The sequence below is a fragment of the Temnothorax curvispinosus genome, unplaced genomic scaffold (genome assembly GCF_003070985.1).
Source record: "Temnothorax curvispinosus isolate PA1 unplaced genomic scaffold, ASM307098v1 QBEX01004771.1, whole genome shotgun sequence".
NCBI classification, from domain to species: Eukaryota; Metazoa; Arthropoda; class Insecta; order Hymenoptera; family Formicidae; genus Temnothorax; species Temnothorax curvispinosus.
Window position 1 is genome coordinate 363,829 of NW_020214551.1, and position 22,545 is coordinate 386,373.

Below are 22,545 nucleotides of genomic sequence, written 5' to 3' on the forward strand. Positions count from 1 at the left end.
GTTTTTAAATAATTGCCTCAGTTTTTATGCTATCACATTGTATAAATTAGCATGTTACATTGTATTTAACTAAGAATATTTTCACATAATTATATAATTATTATATTCAACGATAATAATCTCTATAGTTGTAGTAAGAAATTTATAGAAAGACACGTGAAACATTAAGCGTCGTCTACAATTGCAGCAGGAATAGTGGATTAAGATTATAAGACGTCAGAGTAAGCTGGTTTTCCGGTGCAATAGGGCGTAGAGTAAGGCCGTAAGACGTAAGAAATGGGATTCAACCATTTCGCTTATGGCCTTACTCTACACTCTATTATACTGGAAAACCAACTTACTCAGACGTCTTATTCCATTACTCCTGCTGCCATTGTATACGACGCTTTAGAGATTTCAACAGTATTACATGTATCGTTATATAAGTTGATGATTCGACAGAAACCGCCCTAAAAAGTCTATAACAGTCGACACGCGAAATAGATTAGAGTTGAACGAGTTCTCGCGTGACGACCTCAAGTCCCTGAAAAGATCTCTAGTACTTATTTAGATTAAAAACAAAATAGCGTTTAGTTATTTCTTCTTTTCTGATTTTAGCTAGCACCTTTTGTTTTTGTAATACGATTATGTAATGTATATTCTATACACACAAAGCCATTGTAAAGCTGTATTATCTAATAATGTATAATAGAGTGAAATGTAACGTTGGATTATACAAATCGAAAAACTTTTACTATTTAACGAGATGTTTAAATAACATCGTCCTGATTATTAAGTCAGCAAACGAGTTTCAACGTTTTGCGATAATTTATAATTTATTCAAAACATGTTAATACATACAACACGATAACATAAAAAGTGGAGTAGTTAATAAAATCACAGTATACATATAGACTCGCGAATTTTAATTCTATACATAAGAAAACGGAACTGTCTAATATTTTCTTGTTGCATTGCATGTAAGTTGACATTGTAGAAATTATTTCAATTTATCAGAAACCATTAAAGATTACGATAACCGATAATCTCATGATGGTGGATGATCTCGTTGTATCAGCGTTGTGTGTGTGTGTGTGTGTGTGTCTGTATGTGGTTCTAATCGCCTTGTTCCTAATTACTGGCAGTTATATGATGAAATTCTTCACATATATGCAATTTTTATATAAAATTATATAAATTTAATTTTTTTTTAAATTTAATTTTTTAATATAATAAAAGCAAATGTTATTTTGCAATATAAATTATTAAGATTATCCTTTTTATCATTTTTTCTTAATTATATAGTACTCTAAGCAAAAGTTACAAATGCCAATGAATTGATGTACTATGTAAACTGTAATATGTTTGAAACAATTAATTATGTATTAATTATTTTACTTACATCGACTTCAATAACAGAATAACATTCCCTGACAAAAATTGAAAATTTCCCGAAATGTCATACAAGTGAAAACAAACAGAATTGATGCTTCTTGGAGTATCGATCGAGTGAAGTATCGAGAGAAACTCGATTAACATTCTTTTGACCCTTCGGAATATTTTATAATTCAAACGTATTTCTCACACGTTCCCTGAACTCTCAATAAATCTGCTCTTTAGAGAATATAACCGTAAAGGGCGTAAAATAATGGAGGACTTTACGCTTTATTTTTGCTAGGCATTTGAACAATTACAGCTATCAGTGTTTATGAAAATAAAGTTGTGATATGTACGTACGAGACGCGACGTCAAAATGTCTTAAGTTTCGAATAAATATTAGATAAACTGTCCTCTCGATTAAGTTTTATTTATAGACGACGATAGTCGAAATGTGTTTACTATGAATCATAGACAAGAATTGACTAATTCAAGGAGAAGGCAGAATTTTATAAGATATAATAATAACCAATAGAACGACTATATATCCGAATGCTAAACATAGTGTTTTTCTTTTTTCGATAACATCCCTTTTAGATAAAAGAAAATCTTTATTGCTCTGTGTCGGAATTTTAGTATATGTATATATAAATATATCTCAAAAAGTTTAGAATTTTTTTCTCTTTCTTTAAAATACATAATAAGATAACAAATAAAAATTCGTAAGATAAAAAATTTAATGGAATATTATATTAGGTATTATTTTTGACTATTTATGAGAAACTGAGAAAGAATGGAAAAAATAATTAAAAACTTGAAGAATATTAGAATGCTTAAAATCCTAAGATAAGCAGTCGCGTCTCGCATGTAACATATATTAATTGCGACTTAATTGTTTTCGCGGGCGCTGTAAATTACGAATTCGAATATTACAGTAAGCATGGCAGCAATTAATATGGCTGTAGTTTCTGGTTTCTGTGTTGCTTTGTGTAAATTTATGACGGCGCGACGCAGCGCGGTTTTACACAATATATAAGCACGTAAGACAATAAATTACGATCGTTACGTTATAGTTAATACGTATGTCATTAGCATGCATATCCCTAAAATAAATTTGCAAGATTGTCTTAAACTTAAGCACCGTCGACGTCGTAGTTAACTATTAAGAGGCATATATAAAATTTTATTGAGCATTACATCATTACATTGTCGTGGATAAGATACGGATAAAGCGAGGAGAGAGAGAAGTTAAACTAACAATTATTTTTTATCTTCCATTTTATTAGCATTAAAAAAAGATTATCGTAATAAAGATAATGTCGAGAATCATCCTATCAATATTTGCCTTGATTATACAATGATAACAATTCGAAGTTACATATATGTATACAATTTTGTGTATAAAACAATAATAATTATCGTTTCGCTAGAATTTTTTAGGACACAAATTTTTTTGGATTATAATCATACAGCTTCGGCGATTGTCACAATCGCTTGTTATTTGCCTCCTTTTGCAGCATAATAATTTGGAGAATGGAGCAGCCATGACAAGTGTTAAGGACTGTTTACAATAGGTATAGTAAACTTTGAGTCGTAAGGAATTGACCAATCACAGTTGAATGTGAGGAGAAAACTCAACTGTAATTGGTCAATTTCTTACGGCTTACGGGTCAAAGCTTGACGGTTGTTCCCAACGGAACGTCAACGCACGCGGCATTCGGCAAGCGAAATCGCATTTGCACGGTGTGGCCATTTGGCCAATCAGCGACGTATGCTCCTCTCGACAATTCGCCAATGCGTGACTGTCGCGTGAGCTGGTTGGCCGGGCCGCGGAGCAGTGCAGTGCAGAGTGCAGAGCCGGGAGCCGGGAGCAGTGCGTTACGTCTCGCCACTACTACATACCTCTCATTCTCATACCTCGTACCACATCACACACCACACGTGTGCGTGCCAATTGCCATTGCCACTTGCCACCCTGCCACCCTGCCACCAGCTGTGCACCGCCCTGCTTTTGAGACCGGGTCGCGAGTTGCGAACACGCTCGTGGTGATTCTGCACGAAATACTTTTCTCCTGCGTCTGCATGACTTTTTATCAGCGACACGCGAGTATCACGCCGCCGTTCCTCGTCCGAAGATCAACGCACGCACCACCGCCGGCCGACCCGACCCGACCCGATCGCCGAGAGTCGAGTCGAGACTGTCGAGAGTCGAGAGACAGCTTGTCGGAAAAACGTGAAGTAGAGGAGTCGGGGCGTTGGGAAGAAAACTGAACAGCACCGTCAACTGCAGCAGCGAGCCAAAATGCAGGAGTCCCAGCCGAAAAAGGGGAAGAAAGGTGAGCGGGACTGACTCGAGAACGTCGATTTAACACATGTAGGTGCGTGCGTGCCGCTGCTCTGAGCTCCGAGCTCCGAGTTCCGATGTGGCAAGTGTCGTCTGCTTCGACCTAACCTCAATCGCGATCCACGATTCACCCGTCTGTTACGTCGGATCGAGCGACGTTGTCGTTGTCCTCGTCTCCTCTAAATAACTACATGTTTTAATCTTTAGAACGAGGCCTGAAATATAATTGAAGATCAAACGAACTTACCTGTAAGAGAAGTTCGATCGAAATTATATGAAGGGCCTCGTTCGAAAAGACCACCCAAATTTAAACAATTCGTTTAAATATTGTTAGAAAAATATTTGTAATTATATTTGTGATTTGCATCAATAGGTAGGAGAAAGCGCAATGACAGCGACGAAGACATTGAACAAGTATTGGCAGAGTTGGCATTGGAATATTCTGGAGAGAAACCAGAAGCTACGGACAATAAAGTTGAAGATAAAACAGAACCGGACGTGCAAAAGATTGACAATGAAGATAAAAAGAAAAAAGGGAAGAAGGATAAGAAAAAGACTGAAAAGAACGATATCAAAGACGATACTGACGAAACTATGGACAATAATATTGTAGAATCAGAATTAAACAATACTGACAGGGACGTTGAAGTTAGTACTGTAAAAACGGCGGCACAAAAGAAAAAAGAGAAGAAAGAAAGGGAGAAGCAAAAGAAGTTAGCTCAGAAAAAAGCGGTAAGAAAGATAACAATGAGATAATTTGTTCACTATGTAAATGCTTTTTATGTAAAATTTTTTTGCTTAAAAATGAATTTATTATTAATGTATTTCTTACTAATGAGATGTATTATTTAATTTTCATTAAAATAGGAAACTGCAAAGGAAGGTGGCAACAAGAAAGAGGATGACGAAACTGCAGCTTCTGAAGAAAAGAAAAATGATAAAGTTATATCAGCAAAGAAGGATCAGGATAGCGTAGAAGCCGATGGTGACGTTGCTGAGACTGAAGATGGTACAAAGAAGAAAAAGAAGAAAGGTGGTAAGGAAGAAACTAAAGAAAAAGGTAATTTTAGTTACTAACATATATTGCTTGGATGATTGTTTTTCGAATCTATACGAATGTATTTCTAATAATAGACTTTTGCGATAGGTAAAGGACCTGGAAAGAAAACTATTGCCGCTATGCAGGAAGCTTTGAAAAAATTGAAAGAAGAAGAAGAACGATTGAAGCATGAAGAAGAAGAAAGGATAAGGCAGGAAGAATTGCGAGAGCAGGCAAGATCGGAGCAAGTGCGACTTGAACAGGAGCGTAAAGAAAAGAAGAAATTGAAAGAGAAACAACGAAAAGAGAGATTGAAGGCAGAAGGAAAATTCTTAACAACGAAACAAAAACAAGACAGAGCTAGGGCACAAGCGATGCTTGAGGCACTTAAAGCTCAAGGTTTTGATTTGCCAGATGTTGGAGAGAAAAAACCTAGACCAGGTGTTGTACATATTTTTTGCACAATATTTGCAGAGAAATTAAAGTCATAGTATTCATTATTGGAATTATTTTAGGAACACGAATTAGACCAAATAAAATGAAGCAACAAGTTAGTGTAGAGAAGAAAGAGGAAGAAAAGATTGAGGATAATGAAACATCCGCGGCTCAAGTACAAGTAGAAATAGTAGATGAACCGGTACAGGAAGTAAAGGAAAAGAAGGAAGAAGACGATGTTAAGGATTCGTGGGATGCTGAGACTACTGATGATGAACAGGAAGAGGAAGGTATTGCTTTATATATAGATTATAGAATTATATTCCGTCCAGAGACTTATGACACTGTATAATGATACATTGAAGTACTCGAATTTTAATTAATTTCAGATAAATCAGACGATATTCTTAAGACACCTGAAAAAGTGAAGAAATTTGGTCAAAAAGTTCCAACCTCGGCTGAACCAGAAAAGAAAGAATCATCCGAAAGCGATACAGAGAGCGAAAGCGGAAGTGAATCTGAATCCGACGACGAGAGCGACGACGATAGCGAAGTGGAGGATAAAATGCCAGATGCCGCACGTAAAAAGGAACGTGCAAGGGAACGAATTCAGAATCGCCGTATAGAGGCAGAGAAGAAAAAATCTTTGGATAATTTGAGGGCCGCCGTTGTCTGTGTTTTGGGACACGTCGATACTGGCAAAACGAAAATCCTGGACAAATTGAGAAGAACGAATGTACAAGACGGAGAAGCTGGTGGTATAACTCAACAAATTGGTGCTACTAATGTGCCGATTGAAGCTATCCAAGAATCAACGAAGCATGTAAAGGGCGTAAGTGTTCACTTGAGATCTGAATCTTCAAATATTGGATTTCTGATTATATTGCAACGTACTTGATGTACTTAACGTACTTTAACAATTATCTTTTTGCTTCTAGTTTGCCGACAAGAAATTTAAAATTCCTGGTCTCTTGATCATAGACACACCTGGTCACGAATCGTTTAGTAATCTCAGGAGCAGAGGGTCTTCTCTTTGTGATATAGCAATTTTAGTTGTAGACATTATGCATGGGTTGGAACCGCAAACTATAGAGAGTATCAATTTATTGAAAGCAAAAAAATGTCCTTTTGTTGTCGCTCTCAATAAAATCGACAGGTAATTTCGCATTATGTATAATAATTAATAACTCTGAGATATTTGCGATTGATTAATTTGCATTCTACGTCATGATATTAGCTGCATTATAAAGTTGCATTATAAAAGTCATGACAATTTAATTTTCTCAGATTGTACGATTGGCAGACCATGAATCGTAAGGATGTTCAAGATATAGTGAAGAATCAAGAATCTAATACTCAGCGAGAATTTGAGAGGCGGTCGAAGGATATCATTGTACAATTTGCTGAGCAAGGTCTGAATGCGGCAGTGTATTACGAAAATCCGGATCCGAGAGAATACGTGTCGTTAGTTCCTACCAGTGCTATAACAGGTAATAACAACATACAAATATACAGACCTAATAGATAGAAACATAACATTTGGGAATATCTGAATTCTTTTTACACCTCACTGTATCATATACAGGCGAAGGTATGGGCAATCTGTTGGCATTAATAGTTGATGCCTGTCAGGGTCCTCTGGCTAAAAGATTGATGTACAGCGAAGAGCTACAAGCTACCGTCTTAGAAGTCAAAGCATTGCCTGGACTTGGTACTACGATAGACTGTATTCTAGTCAATGGCATGTTAAGAGAAGGTGATACAGTCATCATCGCTGGTACGGACGGACCTATTGTAACACAAATTCGCTCGCTTCTTATGCCGCAGCCGTTAAAGGAATTGCGAGTTAAGGTAATCTTTCAGTGTTTTGCACTCTAAGATGATGAAATATCATCACAATTATTATACTATTCCTTGCGTACCATCAATCAATAAATCAATCAACATTGTCTTTACAACTCTGAGTGGATCTTGGCTTATTCTAAAGATTTGATCTTCTTCCTCTTTACGAACATTTACAACAATGTTTTATATGATGTGGTTGTCAGCTATGTGTACAATTTTTAACTGGAGGAAAGCAAGGAAAGATTTCTGTCAGGTTTTCCTAAACCCTAAGCTTACGAAGATTACGAATTAAAAATCTCTCTAGAATAAGGGATCTCGAGACTCGGCAATTATGAGTCCGCCTTTCCTACACAAGGCCACGCGATATCCCACTCCCTGCATACTTGATTTTAGAAAATAATATTTATGGCATCATATATTTTTTATTCCAGAATGCATATATCGAATATCGTGAAGTTAAGGCAGCTCAAGGAGTGAAAGTTGCTGCTAAAGATTTGGAAAAGGCCATTGCTGGTATGTAATGTACTTGTAAAAAATCAATAAGATTAATTCTTTTGCTTTGTAATATATAACATACATATATATATATATTTTTTTTTTTCAAATATTTGTTCTTAAGAATAAAACGAATAACACAAGTTAATATTTGCATATAGGATTAAATCTGCAAGTTGCACAAAAACCAGATGAAATAGACGTTTTGAAAGAAGAAATAGGAAAGGAATTGTCGAGTGCTCTAGGAAACATTCGACTAGCTGAACGAGGAGTTTACGTTCAGGCGTCAACCTTGGGAGCTCTTGAAGCGTTGTTGGACTTCCTGAAAAGCAGCAAAATACCGGTAAGTACTTGTCTGCAGAACAGTTTTTTATTTTGCGTGCATGCGACATTATATACCTATATCACATTCGTGTATATCACAATACCAGTACAGTGATATAATATTTTTTTTACTTCCGACTACTGCCAGTATGCGTTTCACGGACACCGAATATATTGCATGATTATTATCATATATTAGATAGTTGAGAGTCGTTTAATTGACGTTATAATTTTGATATTTCTTTGGAGATCCAAGCTAAAGAAATGAATAGTAATCGTTGTTACATTATATAATCACTTGCATTGAGTAATAAGATTTCCGATAATTTTTCACTGATGTTTCATATATAATACTTGGTATTATTATAGTCTCATACTCTTATTTTTTTGTTTATACTATTAAAATGAAAGTACTAATGAAAATCTCGTCTCTACCGATACTGCGGTTTCTTTTACTAATTGTAAGTATTTATTGAACAATATCTCAGTATAATGTATGTGGGTGTGTGATATCATTGCCACTTGATATATTATCTTGATTATTATCTTATCAGCAACTAAAGTCAATATAAGTATTTATTAAACTTATCTACATACATAGTATATATATATATATATAAGTGCAATATGTTATCCTCATAATTCTAAAAATGACTTACAATTTATTTGTATCATCGAGGAAAATTAATTCTTAGTCAGATGTATATTTCTCACGATTCCGATTTATATTCGTTGCGCGTATAATAAGCGCGGAAAGGATGTTAGACCTCGAAAAAGATCGAGACTCGCGGATGTATAAATAAATAAAATAGACATATGTATATCGGCGAGCGTGCGTAGATAGGATTAAGAGCAGCGAGATAGAGACGGACAGATAGATCGGTAGCTAGATAGATAGACAGATGGAGAAAGAACAGCGGCAACAGCAGCAGCAACGAACCACTTCCTTCTTAACAGTTTAGCAGGATACGGCTCATTGGTCGCACACGGTGCTTGTACCCGTGATCTCTCATCTCTCTCCTCCCCCCTTCCCCTCCCCCTCCCCCATCGTGCTATCAGTCGCGCTGTCCAACCGCGTGGGCACGCCTCTACAGCCTTCTACAGGGTGTTTTATAACTTCATCGCATCATCATTTGTGCATCGACCAAAGTTTTGGAGCGTGCGGTTTTGGAATTTTGTCTTTCGAAAATTTTCCGATCCACGCGGCGTCTCGATTAACATTTAATTTAAAAGGAGTAAAGCGTGCGGACGCGCGCCCGTGGACACCATTCACAATACGAAATCGGGTAATCTATCGCGTGATGCGATTATACGTAAATCCCCATCGATAACGTTTGATAAACATAATGGACATTCTGAAATTTGATTCGTGCCGATCGTGCGCGAATCGTTTCCATAGAAGCTAGATATTGTATTCGGTAAACGCACGCACGCATACAGGTATACACACGCGGACCGCGCGTATATTATTTACGAGGAAGTTACACTATAATAGTTACAGTCGTCCGTGCGGTAATCGCGCCTGTCCCATCCCCATTTCCCGTACAATCGCGGAGAAACAAACTTGTATATTTACATAAGAGCATACCAACGAGAGAATGGCAAAAATGTCCCGTGTTATCTCGGAACCGAGATATCATTCACAACCAGCTCCAGCTACGCTATAATGACCGTATAAGTAATCTAGTAATGGAAACGATTCCGCTCAAGTCCGCGAGCATACATTTTGCCATTTCGGGCCCTCGAGGCCGCGGACGATCATTCGTTCAAAAGTCCGTATTTTTTGCGACAAGTAGCTGTGCAGAGAGAGAGAGAGAGAGAGAGAGAGAGAGAGAGAGAACGAGCAAGAAAAAATTTGCTGTCATCTTCAGCTCGATGTAACACACCGTCCGAAACGGCCTTAAGCCTGTCCTTGCTCGGGTTATGAATGGGCTCCCCCCACCGCGATTGCACGATCACGTGGCCCCGTGACGTCAGTTTTATCGCACGCACACGCGAGAGACACGCACGTACGATCCCCTTCCCCTTTCCCTCCGCTGCCCTCCTATTCTCGCCACTTCCTCACGTGTACATAGAGCAGAGACACGGCGTTTCCATGGCGCGAAAAGGGTTGGGGAGGGAGAGAGGGAGGAAGAATCCAAGTATCACCAAGTGTGGCCAGAGTCGCAAGAGGAAAGGACGAGGGAGCAAAGGGATGAGAAGGGTTGGCAGATTAAACTCACGCAGACACGCACGCGATGGTGGTGCCTCTCTCTCTCTCTCTCTCTCCAAGTCTCTCCCGCTCTTGGAATGCCTCGTTTTTGCCAACATGGAGGCTCGCACGCCCGCGGACGTGTGTAGGCTGAAGAAAAAAAAAGGAATACGTGATCAACGTACAGGAAACTGCCCACACTCGGCGCGCGGGCACCGTGGGTGGATCGGCGGATGGACGGGCGCGGGCGGGCGGATTCAGGAATCGTAGCATCGACGGATACTGGCGCGAGAAATAGCGGAAATAAAGTAACGAGGATACGCGAGGCTTGCAAGGAAACGGAGCAGAATTCATTCGGCGCGCGATGCGCGACGCCGCGCCGCACCGCGCGTGAATGAAAGCCTGCAGCGCGGCGCGGCGCGCGGCGTCTTGATTTTGACCTCTCGTCTCGGCTTGCCGGAGTTGAACGTTGATTGTGAGATAGATAGCGGAGGTTCATTCTTGTCGCTTTATAATTTTATGTTATACTTTGCTATATTATATTTTGCTTCGAAACCGAAACCGGGTCGAGATCGGGAGCGTTTCTGCGCCCATTAATTCCTGTTGTCTGGACGTGCGGATCAAATATTATAATTGAGCCGTTATTTTCCAAATATCGCGTACGTCTTGACGAATTAATTTTTCATTTGAAGAATTCGTTTACGTATCTGTCAAATAGCGAAGTGATCCCGGGAGGTCATTTGTTGAAATTGTTCGATCGTACGATATATATACCTATTACAACGCGCGGCACGCTATTGCACAGCGTGCGATCTTTAATTTCGCTAACAATAAGTCTGTATATAAACTGTAGAGAGCGTATAGTCTTTTTATATACCCCGTTGTTTTATATATACCTGTCGCGACCGCCACAACAACAGGAAGTCATAACTTTTGACGTGAATTCAATGAGTAACATAAAGAAGAATCAATGTAAAGTCTCTTTAGGTCAAGATTACTCGGCGACCATGACGATGTTTTTCAAGGCGTTGCCTCGGTAAAACGTAAATCACATTACATGTATATTGTATATCTGTTAATTAAACATTAAATGATACGACGCGACGCCTCTCCGCCGCGATCGATGCACAATGGCGGTTGTTGAATTAACGATTCTTATCGGGCGACGCGACGGTCTTTCCTGTTCTCGTCTCTCCGTTTAGCCGAACGGGATCGGAATATGCAGCTTAATCGGGACCGCGGGGTTTTACGCGCTCTTCTTGGAACCTGCCAGCCATACGCGCGCGCGCCTTGATTGACGACTACCTATAGTACTTATACGATTAGCCTATATAGGCCTATACGCTGCCTATAGGCAATAGCGGGTGTGAATAAGACAACCTGTCTGGTGGATAGAGCGCGGCGTGGCAACTTGCTAACGACAATTAATCGCGACCATGGCACTCGCGCCGAGCTGGCCTAACTCTCGCGATAGCAGAGTTACCATCGGCATTTTGTTATTGCTGAAATCGTCATATGATGGCCGTTATGTAACAGCAGGCGGTATTACTAACATAATGATCGCAGCGACGCGAGTACGACTGATATCGGGTTTCTTTTCGTCGAAACTGCGTAATACCACGGCTATCGTCGCGGTACAGAATCGCCGATTAACGTGTTGTGATCTCGCGTGTCGATCGCGCGTCCCGCGTTAATTGGATGGCGAGATTCCCAGATTTTCTGTATCGGCAATCGAGAAATTAACGTTGTCGATTCAGAAATTATAATAGTAATACGACGAGGTTACGCGTTACGTTGACAGTTGACAAAATTATTACTTTACTGCAGAATGTGTGTATAATTCGAATAAGATAAAAGCCGTTTTCGGTCTAAGATTCATGTAGTATGTAAGTATCAACTAATAATATAGAAGGATTTTTATCTTTAATAACCTTGATAAAGGTGATTTAAAGGCGAATCACTTTTTGCCACCCTGTATATATGTTCGCGGCTGACTTTATTCAGTGGATTTTCTTGAATGCGCATACGTCGGAGCCGGAGAGGAGCCGGAGCGGAGCTGAGCGGAGCGGAGCGGAGCAGAGCAGAGCGCGCCGTGCCGTCACAAGCGGACTCCGCTCTCCGCCTTCTCGGCTCCGATTCAATGCGAGCGCAACAGGAAAAGATGGTTCGCTTCCTCATATTGTTTCCGAACGCTCGGCACGACAGTAGTTTCTTACACGCCAGTTATGCATTAAGAAGAGGCCCGAGTTCCCTCGCGCTCGAAACGAGACTAATGCATTTTCATAACGCATAACCGCCACTGCGATATCAATCGTTCTTGTCTAACAAATTACACAATCCATAATTTATAGGATTTCCGCTCCGCTGGCGACGACACATTTCTCGCTCATTTCCTCGGATTATCCCGGTGAATCCGTCCAATCTGGGATTACCGTTGTCGGTCGTCGGTCCCCCCCCGTTAGACGATCGCTTTCTTCTCTTCCTTTTTTCTTTTATTTATTATCGCGATGCCCGAAAATCCCACTCGTCCCACTGGTTGTGACTCAACCACTCAACCGCAAGCCTTTTCAATTTAAGGACAATTTAAGGACGCTGTCTTTTTGTCGCGGTATCGATAAACCTCGAAATAAATTACAATATTTTATTGTTGCCGCTGGAGCTTCACTTTTGTACAATTTCAACTTGAGGAGGAAGGCGCTCGCTTTTCAAGAACCTGCCTAGAACGTTAGGACACTTAGGACGCGCGCGCGAATTTCGGTACAATGGGAAAATTCTCAAGTTTTGTTGCCGGGGACTTCCGGTGGCACGGAATTCCTTCGCTATTCTGAAGAATTTCGCGGCATCTGGCAGGGTTCGGACTGTTCGGACTATTTGGAGTTTCGGAGGCTAGCCGATCGGCTACCTGGCTCATTCGGCCGTTCGCGTAACAGGCGGGCGGAAGCGCAGCGCTCGCTCCTCTTCCGCGCCGGTGCCGGTGCCGGTGCCGGTGCAGCAGGAAAAGATGGCTCGTTTCCTCGCATTGTTTCTAACCGCGGCATATGAGGAGTGCGCGGCCTGCATATGCTGGGGACATGGGAGCGGATGCGTGCGAGCGAGAGACCGAGCGCCCGTGCACGCTTCGCCGCGTCGCGTCGCGAGCGCGTTTTCATGAAGCGATCGAGGAAAACTGCAGATTGACGTGCTCATCTTCAATTAACCTCGAAGATAAATTAGGATTACGCGAGCGTTGCCCTACTGGATTCTCTTAATCTCACAACAATTCTTCTTGGCTTGTTTTTCTAAATATTTTATTAGCTTTTGTTTGATAGAGCCTTTTTGTAAAGAAATAATTATTTATTTTTTATGTTGCATGTCTTTCTTACAATCGAATTTTAGAGATTGTGATTCTATTGATGTAAAGATTACTTGAGATTGTACGGAAATTATGTAAGTTTGCTGTTCGCTTCCTCTCTCGCGAAAATCAATTTACCAAAAGATTTTTTTTCCTTTCAATCATTTATTTTTCGGTAAACGGTAAGTTTCTTGAGAGTCTCATTCTAAGCTGTTGCAAATCTATAATTCTTTTTTTTTACGCATATACTTTCTATCAACGCGTTTACAATTCTTTGCAATACCTTTTGTTAGTCAATTTTACGATAAATGAAAAACATTAGCCATATAAGAATTCGAGAAAAATGATAGTAAGTCATATTTTCCTGCGTACTTCGTACGCTTTAGAATCGTTGCTTCGCGCATATGGAACGCACCTCTCTCTCTCTTTCTTTCTCAGTGATCACCGCGTGATCATGGCAACTTCGTGAAGGTGCGAAAAACCGAAATTCGCCAAAAGGCCCCAGCCGCGCTCGTCCTTCGGTGACGCTAATCGCGCGCGCTCGCGCGGGCAGGATATGCAGGAGGAGCGGAATGGGAGGCGAGTTTAATAAATTAGCGTTTCCTTCTTCGGCGCAGCGTGCCGCAGTTACGACGAGAGGCTAAAGAGGATCCGTGCCCCCGACGGCTGGTTTTAAATGCCGGAAGCACCTCCCTCCCTCTCTATCCCCCCGTCCCGATTCCCCGAGCCCTCCTTTAACCCCCCCCCCCCCCCCCTCCATCGTACCATGCGCCGGACCCCCTTTCGTCCCGCTTCCTCGCCGTCTTACTCTTCCTCCCAACTTCCTCCCGCTTATACCAGCATTACCAGCGGCGTTTCTTTCGCCGGCAACATCTGCCGTGTCCGCCTTTTCTCGTCGTACTAGATCTCTCTCCTTCTCTCGTCTCGTCTTTCCTCTCCTTTCTTTCCCCCTTTCCCCCTTCCCCCCGCCGCACTCGACTTGTTTTTTTTCTTTTCCACCGCGGCACCTCTCTCACCTCCTGTCCGCCTCCCCATCCACCCGCCTCCTCTTCTTCGAGAGCATCCGTTCCTCTAAAGTCAAGTATCGTCAACTCGCGACTCGCTACGAATTTTGATCGTGTACGGAGAAGAAGATCGAGATTTCGTGACGACTGTCGTCTAAATCTCGCCGCGTTGACGTAATTCATCAGTCAAAATGATTATTTGAATGAAATAAGAAATCGGATAAAATTATATTGTAAGCATTATTGATCGTGATAATTGCCAGTATTTAATAATGTTTCGTTAATCGTTAATTGGATATTATATACGAGCTAAATGTCGATCCAGATGGAATTAGTCCAGATGGAGCATTATGGAATTGGTACAGAAATTTTTGTTCAACGCTTTATTTTTTTTCTTGGACATTCCACGAAGCTGCAAATGTACCTTGCAACATGTAGTAAATAGAAGGCTGAGGAAAAAAATATATTGGCGGCGGGCGTATCTGATATAAGGATCGGAATGCGACGCGACGCGCGCCGGAAGTTCTAAAACACGCTTATCTTGGAAAGTCCTCGGGAACGTATCATCTTCCGCTCGTTCGCCCATCCGTTCGTACGTTCATTCGTTCGTTTGTCTCTACTTCGTTCCCCCTCGATCGTGCGCCTCCGTCAGCCGCTTGGTACCGGCTCGAGAATTGGCCCGTAAATAGGAACTACCATTTGTGTGCACGGTCTGTATACCTGCAAGAATAATTATCGTTACAATCGCGGTGGATGCGGTTCGTGAGGGTGCGCTCGAAATGAAAATGAGAGAGAGAGAGAGAGAGAGAGACGTGTATTTGAAATGCAAAATTATTATCAAATGCTTTTGCAAGTTAAAATATTTGCAAGTTTTATGGGAATTTTGTTATTTGTTTGTTATGAAAGAAGAGAAGATAAGAAGAAATTATTTATCTATAATACGAAAAGAAAGAAACAATCTGCAAGATTCTTTCTAGGATGATAATTTAATTGTATTAATATTAATACATTTAATTCAGCGATTATGAAATCTCAACATATTTATTAGTGTCTCAGCGCAGATATTTTAGTGGACAAGCGGTTTATATGTATACATACATAATGATCTTGTTTACGTGCACAAGTACCTAACCGAGAGTAATGAATAATAAGGAGTAAAAGAGGAACGCGCGATGCGAGATAAAATCTGAAAGTTACACTATACTTATAGTGTGTTTAACTCTATCGCAGTTCTCTTAACGCGGCAATTAATCCCGTATATCGAGTATCGTGTTATAGACATTGACCACATCGGCAGCGGGTAACCGATATCCGTTTCGAAACCGGAAGGCAGACGCGCGAGTCTAATCGTAGCGAAGATCAGAAGGCTGATGATTAAGACGGAATGTAATGTGCAGCAATACAATCTGCCAGTTATCTGAAATAAAATAAACTCGTATGTACTCTTAATCGCTTCTTTATATTTATTTTAAAAGATATTAAGAATACTTAATAGTGATATATTAGATATCATTTATTTTTAACGTAAAAAAACACAATCAGTGGAAACTTAGCGTTGCCGGATCGTGAATCGTGAGTTTTGTCGTAACATACATATTTCATATTCGTATTCGTTATTGACGAAATCGTTAAAGGTACAAATTTGATTAAAGGAATAAATGAGAATGTGTACTTTTTATTCAGTGTACTTATATAATTAGTTACAATCAACATAGCTAGCTTTCGAGGTAGCTTGTATATAAATGTCCATTAAACCGGCTTACGTGTGTTCTTTCTTACAGGAGTAATTCAGAATTAAATTTGCATATTGAGTTATACCGAGAATAAAAATACCGAGATATAATTACTAATCGAGTTTCATTAATTTGCACGCGATTAATGCACGGGATTTACGTAAAAGATCCGAAAGATCTTTACAGAGATCTTGGACGGATATTTATTTCTCTCTCATTGTCAGTATCTCTCAGTAGACCCGGGACGTCTTCTTGTGTATCCTGTAACGTTACGACTTACGACAGCTTACGCTCGTTCTATACTCGTTCTATACTCCGGTCGGCTTTAATCCCGACTACGGCGGCGCGCGCCTCGCGGTTCGCGGTGCTCCTCGACCGCGCGCGCGGGCGCGGACTCGCGGAGCGGCTTTTCTCGGTAAAGCCGCGAAACGGCTTGTTTGCAACTGCATCGCCGCGTCCGTCGCGTTTATTTCAACGTGTTGCGTCGCGCGTCTCGTGTCGCCGCGTCCCGTCTCGTTGCACCGTCCGGCCGAATCTGGGCGGCATGCATGCGTCACGGGTTATTTTTGCCTGATGGTATATACACACGCGGATCCGTACACACGGAGAGGCTCGCGGGATCCGTGGCGTTTCGGTGGCAATGATTCCCAGAGATTCGGTCGCCGGTAACTGAACGTAGGCGATCCAAACGGATTGCGAAACGCATCGCTCGTCGTCTACCAGCCACTTTACTGAAAAACAGTTATTAATATTTATATATTAATCTTATTACGATTAATTTACATTTAAATGATAGTTATTCGTCGTCGAGAAATACTCTCCATAGTAATTCTTTTCAGCTGGTTTTTCATTAAATTTCTTTATAGATATATCAAGAGATTTGATATATCATTTGTTTGACGGCAACGCGACTAGTCTACTCGTGACTTCCCCGTTTATCTTCCGAACGGTTACTCCTCGTCCGAGCAAATGGATTGCAAGGCACTTTTTGCGCATTCACATGGTCACGCGTGACGAATATCAGCGTCGATGAAAAGTTACATTGCCCGCAAGAAACTGGTTCGCGTTAAAGAGATGACAAGTGCGATTCGCGTCTCCTGCCGTTAGATTGTTACTGCAATCGTTTACTCCTCTCTCTCTCTCTCTCTCCCCCCTCTCTCCCTGCATTACGTAACAATATGCGAAATAACGTGACGCAAGAAACTATGTAATAATGTTGCCAAGATGAGAGAGACAGTCATTGCACGCTGTCGAGCAAAATCAGAGCAACTTGCGTAATGACAAACCGCATTCGTTCGCGATGCTGCTTGATATATATCTTTCTTGCGTTTAACAATCTCTCCTTCATTAACGACATTTTTGTCTTTGTTCACAGTACTCCGGAATTCGTATCGGACCGGTCGTCAAGAAAGACGTCATGAAAGCTTCTATCATGCTGGAGCACGACAGCCAGTGAGTACATCTCGACAGTAAAATTGTCACTCTCGATCGTGTCTGCCTCTATTAAGTTCTCCAAGAAGTGAGAGTGAAAATAAATATCAATTTTATTCTTTTTGTAACTTTTAGTATACGAAATAACTTGTAAAAGTTGTGTAAAAATTTTTTTATGAAAGAAAATTTTACGCTTTTTCGATACTTCCTCAATTTCCTTTTATCGAAAAGAGCGACGGATAGCCGACAGCGAATTATAATTAATCAATTGCCACTTAATTAATTTGTCCGCAGATACGCCACGATTCTCGCATTCGATGTAAAAATCGAGAGGGACGCGCAAGAGCTCGCGGACTCCCTGGGCGTTAAAATCTTCCAGGCTGACATTATTTATCACCTGTTCGACAAATTCACCAATTACAGGGAGGAACTGAAGCAGCGCAAGCGGGATGAGAACAAGCACATCGCCGTGTTTCCGTGCAAGCTCAAGATTCTGCCGCAGGTGAGTTATATCCGAGTTATATGCGCGTTCGCTTCGCCAGGGTTGAAACGGATACGCGATAAACAAGCGGGATTTACGCCGCGCCCGCGCCGGTGCGACGTCACCGGCGATCTCCGAACTCGGGGACTTTTTAAACGTGAGCCCGTTTGGATTTCAGTACGTATTCAACTCGAGGGATCCGATCGTGATCGGCGTAATGGTCGAGGCTGGAATCGTCAAGGAAGGAACGCCGCTCTGCGTCCCGAGCAAGGACGTGAGTTGACTTAACATTTCTTTTTCCTCTCTACCCCTGAAACTCATTGCGCGAATCGCAATGTACATATGCCTCTTCGTGTGCCGATGCCGTTCGCATCGTTATAGAATATGAATGTATCGCCGGGGAGATCGATAATATTCACGTTGTGCGAGCGTCAATGACAGGTACCTATCTTTTAGTTTGCGCATTTTTGCTACTAACGTTAACGTATTAGGGACCTTAACAGAGTCTGATCCTTTCTTTAATTATGAACGAGAAGAGATTACCAAAGACTTTACTTACAGGGAACAAGGTGTCGCGAATACCTCCCGAGTATTTCTATCATTCTTCACGAGAATAAAATACGAACGTCGGACAAGTGTTTGCGTGAAAAACCGGCGCAACTTGTCAGCGACGCGTTGCATCAAAAATAATTACGATGGGCGTATTTATTTTAATCGCGGTAGCCGGAGAGATTTTAATGAAATTTACGCTGAAGACTCGAGGTGAAAATTGAATTCGCTCGCACGTGGAAAGGATGAATGAAAGAGAGAAAGAGAGAAAGAGAGAAACGGATGCCAACCTGTGTATGCAGAACTTGTATTATACGACGGTAGACGGGGGAAGTCGCGACTGGACCAGTCCTGCGGACCGGAGCGGAGAGCGGTAATTGAGAACTATCGGCGCGCGCGTAGGTGAACTCGTTCGGCGGAAATACGGCGATTCAGTTGGTCGATCGATCGCGTCGATCGAGCGGGCGGACATATTAACCGCTCCGGGCCGGCCGATCGACTGGCATTCTCAGTCCCGCTCTCCCTCGCTCCCGTAGGTGGATCCGACTGACCGAAGAGAGTCCGTCTCTCTTTCTCTCTTTCTCTCTCCCTCCCCCTATCCCTTCCTTTCCTTTCCTCTCTTCTCTTCGTCCCGTTCTTTCCCGTAGGAGGAACCGGGTGGGTAGCTGGCCTCTCCGGCCTCGCCTTACGCGGTAGCGCGCGCGAAACGTTGCAGGTTGCCTAGTCTCGGATCCCGTAGGCGTCGACGATGCCATTAGTGGCACGCAAATTCCCGACGGACAAAAATCCGAAATTCTCCCACCGGCGCACCCACGCACCGCGATCGATGATTTAACGCGCGGCCAACTCTGTCACCGCGCGGCTCAGTTCGGCTCAGCTCGGCTCGGCTCGACTCTCGACTTGGCTTGGCTTAACACCGCTCCGCGTGACATTTTTTTAGTCTTTTTTTTGCAGACGCTTTTCTCAGCATCCCGTGATTTATTCGTCCGAAAACGAGGATATCTATAATTTTACAGATATCGAGATTCTGAAGATGTCTTCTTTTAATGTAAAAATTGAAATGCGCTTATGAAAAAGATGTGTAATAGTTACAGCGCGAAACGCAATTTAAGAATGAGATTGAAAGAAGAGATTCGCTTGAATTATCGAATATCGGAATTGAGTTTACATAGCACAATTATTTATTATATTTATATTACGATATATTTTATATTACAATTTATATATAAGATATAATTTATCATATCTATGCCACACTCTTTTCTCTATAGTCCTCTCGCCATTCAGAAATATATATATCCTCTTTTCTACGGTATACGTAGCTTTGTTGTTGAGATTCGTCCAAGTCGCGAGCGATCGCGCGAAGGGAGGCGACGAACATTTTGGTCGTGGCTCTTGCGTGGCTCCGACCACGTATCTGGGCCCACGCGATATTCTCCGCAGGACATCGAGCTCGAAAGACACTACTCGAGTTCGAAGCTCGGTTCGGCTCGAAGCTCTCGCTCGTCGCGCGTCGCCGAATTCTTAACGATATTTCTCAACATTTTTTTGGCGGTTGCTCTTCGCTTCGCGCCAGTATTCACTAGGAACATGTCCTGCACGATTTTGCACAACGCGTTCTTGCCGTGTGTCTTTGTTCTTCGAAAGAACGACGCGCGGATTCTGAACGGCTGATCGTCTTTCCTCGAGCGACTCGACGCTCGACGTTATATCCGGTACTGAAAAACGAGCGCGGTACAACTTTCATATTTTTTTTTAGGTTTATTTTGAATTCGAACTTGTAACTTGTTTTAATTTGTTTTAATTTTCTATATATTTCAACTAGATAAAGAAGTAAAATTCTTACAATTATGTAGTTCTTTTCAAACGGTGTGATTCGAGGAAATATTGCAATTTATTGTATAAACTTCTGCTCTGAGATATTTTTTCCTTACCTCTTCTCCCTCGGTTTCTTTCTTTAGGCATGGGCTTTAAAGCAAGGTTTTAGAACTTTTCTCGAAACCTTTAAGGCTTAAGAAATAGAATCGGCTGCTGTTAGCGATTATTCGACTATAATACTCGAAGAATGCACGTGTTCGGTCTCGCCGAATAAAACCGGCAGCTTCGCAAACAAAGCGACCGGCGGAAAAATCGAGATTTACCGTGAAAGTTACTTCCGCTTGTATCGTCCAATCATGGAGCGTGTCGTCGGGTCCGTGTATATTCGCGAAGACGCGTGTCTTCCCGAGGATGACCTGACGATTATCCCGTGCCTTCATCGAGTCTCACGAAACTCCAGTTAGCGCAGGTCAGTTTGCGCCCGGGTCTCTCTTTTGTTGAACGGCCGCGGCGACCGGATGCACGTCGTCGGTGGGACGGAGAAACACGCGCCGATATCACGCCGCAAAAGGAAACGGCGCGGCTTAAACATGGGGCGGAAGAACGATACGGCAGAACGTGAGCTCGCAAACGTCGAGGGGATTTTCAGCGCGCGATCGCGCGATACATTTGGCCAGAGGAACAGTGGCGTGCCTCACAGAGGCTCTCGAGCCATGCACGAAGATTCGCATGCCAATTTCGCGTGATGACGCCCTGTCCGCCGTTCGTGACCCGCCGAGCGTTCTGTGGTTACAAACATCTTTTCGTTCCCTTTTCCCTTTTTCTTTTATAGTTATAATTACAGTTGTAGTCATTATATTGTGAACATATGTATGTCTTTTCGGGCATATAGATAGATCGAGATTGAAATCGCGCATCGACGTTTTCCCGTAAATGTGATGATCTCGTTCGTGTCGTTTATACGTAACGCGCGTCTTGATTACTCTTCCCTTAGAATTTATTCTGCCGTTTTATGATGCCGCGAGAGAGCCTGGAGAGAGAGGGAGCGCCTCGGAGAACTCATATGGAACACATCTATTCATCTATCCGCCGTTTCCTCTCTCGCGACTTCCATCGTGCGTTATCGGACATACCCGCGCGTACCCGCGCACACCGCACACAAATACATATGTAGAAACACACAGAGAAACATATAGTACGGGCGTTGCGCAACGCGCCAGTCTCGATACTCTCGATAAGCGGCTTTAACGGCGAGCGGAAATCCGGCGGATTCTTTCGGCCTGCCGTTTTCTTGCGGCGTTTCCTTTTTTTTCTCCCCTCCGTTATCCATTTTCCGCTCTTTCCGCCGACCGACCGACCGGCAGGCCGATCATTCGTCCATCCGTTCGTACATCCGTCAGTTTGTTCGGTGGCGGATTCTGTTCGGCCTGATGACCCGGGAGTCGCGATAGCGCTGCGCTTTCGACGCTCTCTCTCTCTCTCTCTCTCTTTCTTCCTCTCTTCCTCTCCGCTCCCTCTGAGAGTAGATCTCGGCACGTTTCACGATTGGATGGTCCTGGCGGAAATAACCTCCCTGCGTAAAGCATCTTCTTTTTCGTTATTCTCTTCTTCCTCGCAGTCTTCGCTCCAGCTGTACGTATCGCGCGACACTCTTTTCCGTTTTCTTCTGCCTCCTCTTTATCAGCTAAGCGACCGTCTGCTCGCGTATAATAGAATCGTCGTACTTTTGTCAGTTTACATATAGAGCCAGAATACGTCTGTTCATTAAGCTCCGGTTTTAAATGCAAGGTGAATCTCAGGAGTTGATCGAATTTATATATCCTCTTACAATCGACTTTGGATTTGTTTTTTTTATGTATTTTTATAAATGCATACATATGTATTTTATAAATGTATATTTAGTAATGAAAAATATTATGATTTTCCAAAACATTATAAAATCCCAAGAAACATTGTAAAATATCAATCAGTACTTAAAATCAACGTAAGTTAGTAAATAAAATAAAATTTAAATTGAATTAAAATTAAATTAAAAATGAATTAAAATCGGAGTTGGACAGGACATTGTGGAGCATCTTCGTTTGTCGTTCTTATAAAGCGAAAGTTGGAAGCTTGAGTAGGAGCGAGCAGAGTAAACGAATAACTGGGACGAAGAGGAAAAAGGAGAGA

The 22,545-nt window shown here is 42.0% G+C and overlaps 1 protein-coding gene across 1 annotated transcript in view; it reads left to right on the forward strand.

Moving 5' to 3' along the window:
* Positions 1 to 3,202: 3,202 nt before the first annotated feature.
* Positions 3,203 to 22,545, forward strand: part of LOC112454002 (eukaryotic translation initiation factor 5B) — a 33,848-nt gene continuing 14,505 nt past the window's right edge. The window contains exons 1-14 of the mRNA XM_025015131.1: positions 3,203 to 3,692; positions 4,074 to 4,432; positions 4,568 to 4,760; positions 4,848 to 5,180; positions 5,255 to 5,464; positions 5,564 to 6,006; positions 6,113 to 6,330; positions 6,462 to 6,664; positions 6,760 to 7,025; positions 7,451 to 7,532; positions 7,676 to 7,857; positions 17,473 to 17,549; positions 17,823 to 18,030; positions 18,188 to 18,283. Coding sequence (XP_024870899.1) covers positions 3,659 to 3,692; positions 4,074 to 4,432; positions 4,568 to 4,760; positions 4,848 to 5,180; positions 5,255 to 5,464; positions 5,564 to 6,006; positions 6,113 to 6,330; positions 6,462 to 6,664; positions 6,760 to 7,025; positions 7,451 to 7,532; positions 7,676 to 7,857; positions 17,473 to 17,549; positions 17,823 to 18,030; positions 18,188 to 18,283 — 2,904 coding nt within the window. The 5' untranslated portion in view covers positions 3,203 to 3,658. The remainder of the gene's footprint in view (positions 3,693 to 4,073; positions 4,433 to 4,567; positions 4,761 to 4,847; positions 5,181 to 5,254; positions 5,465 to 5,563; positions 6,007 to 6,112; positions 6,331 to 6,461; positions 6,665 to 6,759; positions 7,026 to 7,450; positions 7,533 to 7,675; positions 7,858 to 17,472; positions 17,550 to 17,822; positions 18,031 to 18,187; positions 18,284 to 22,545) is intronic.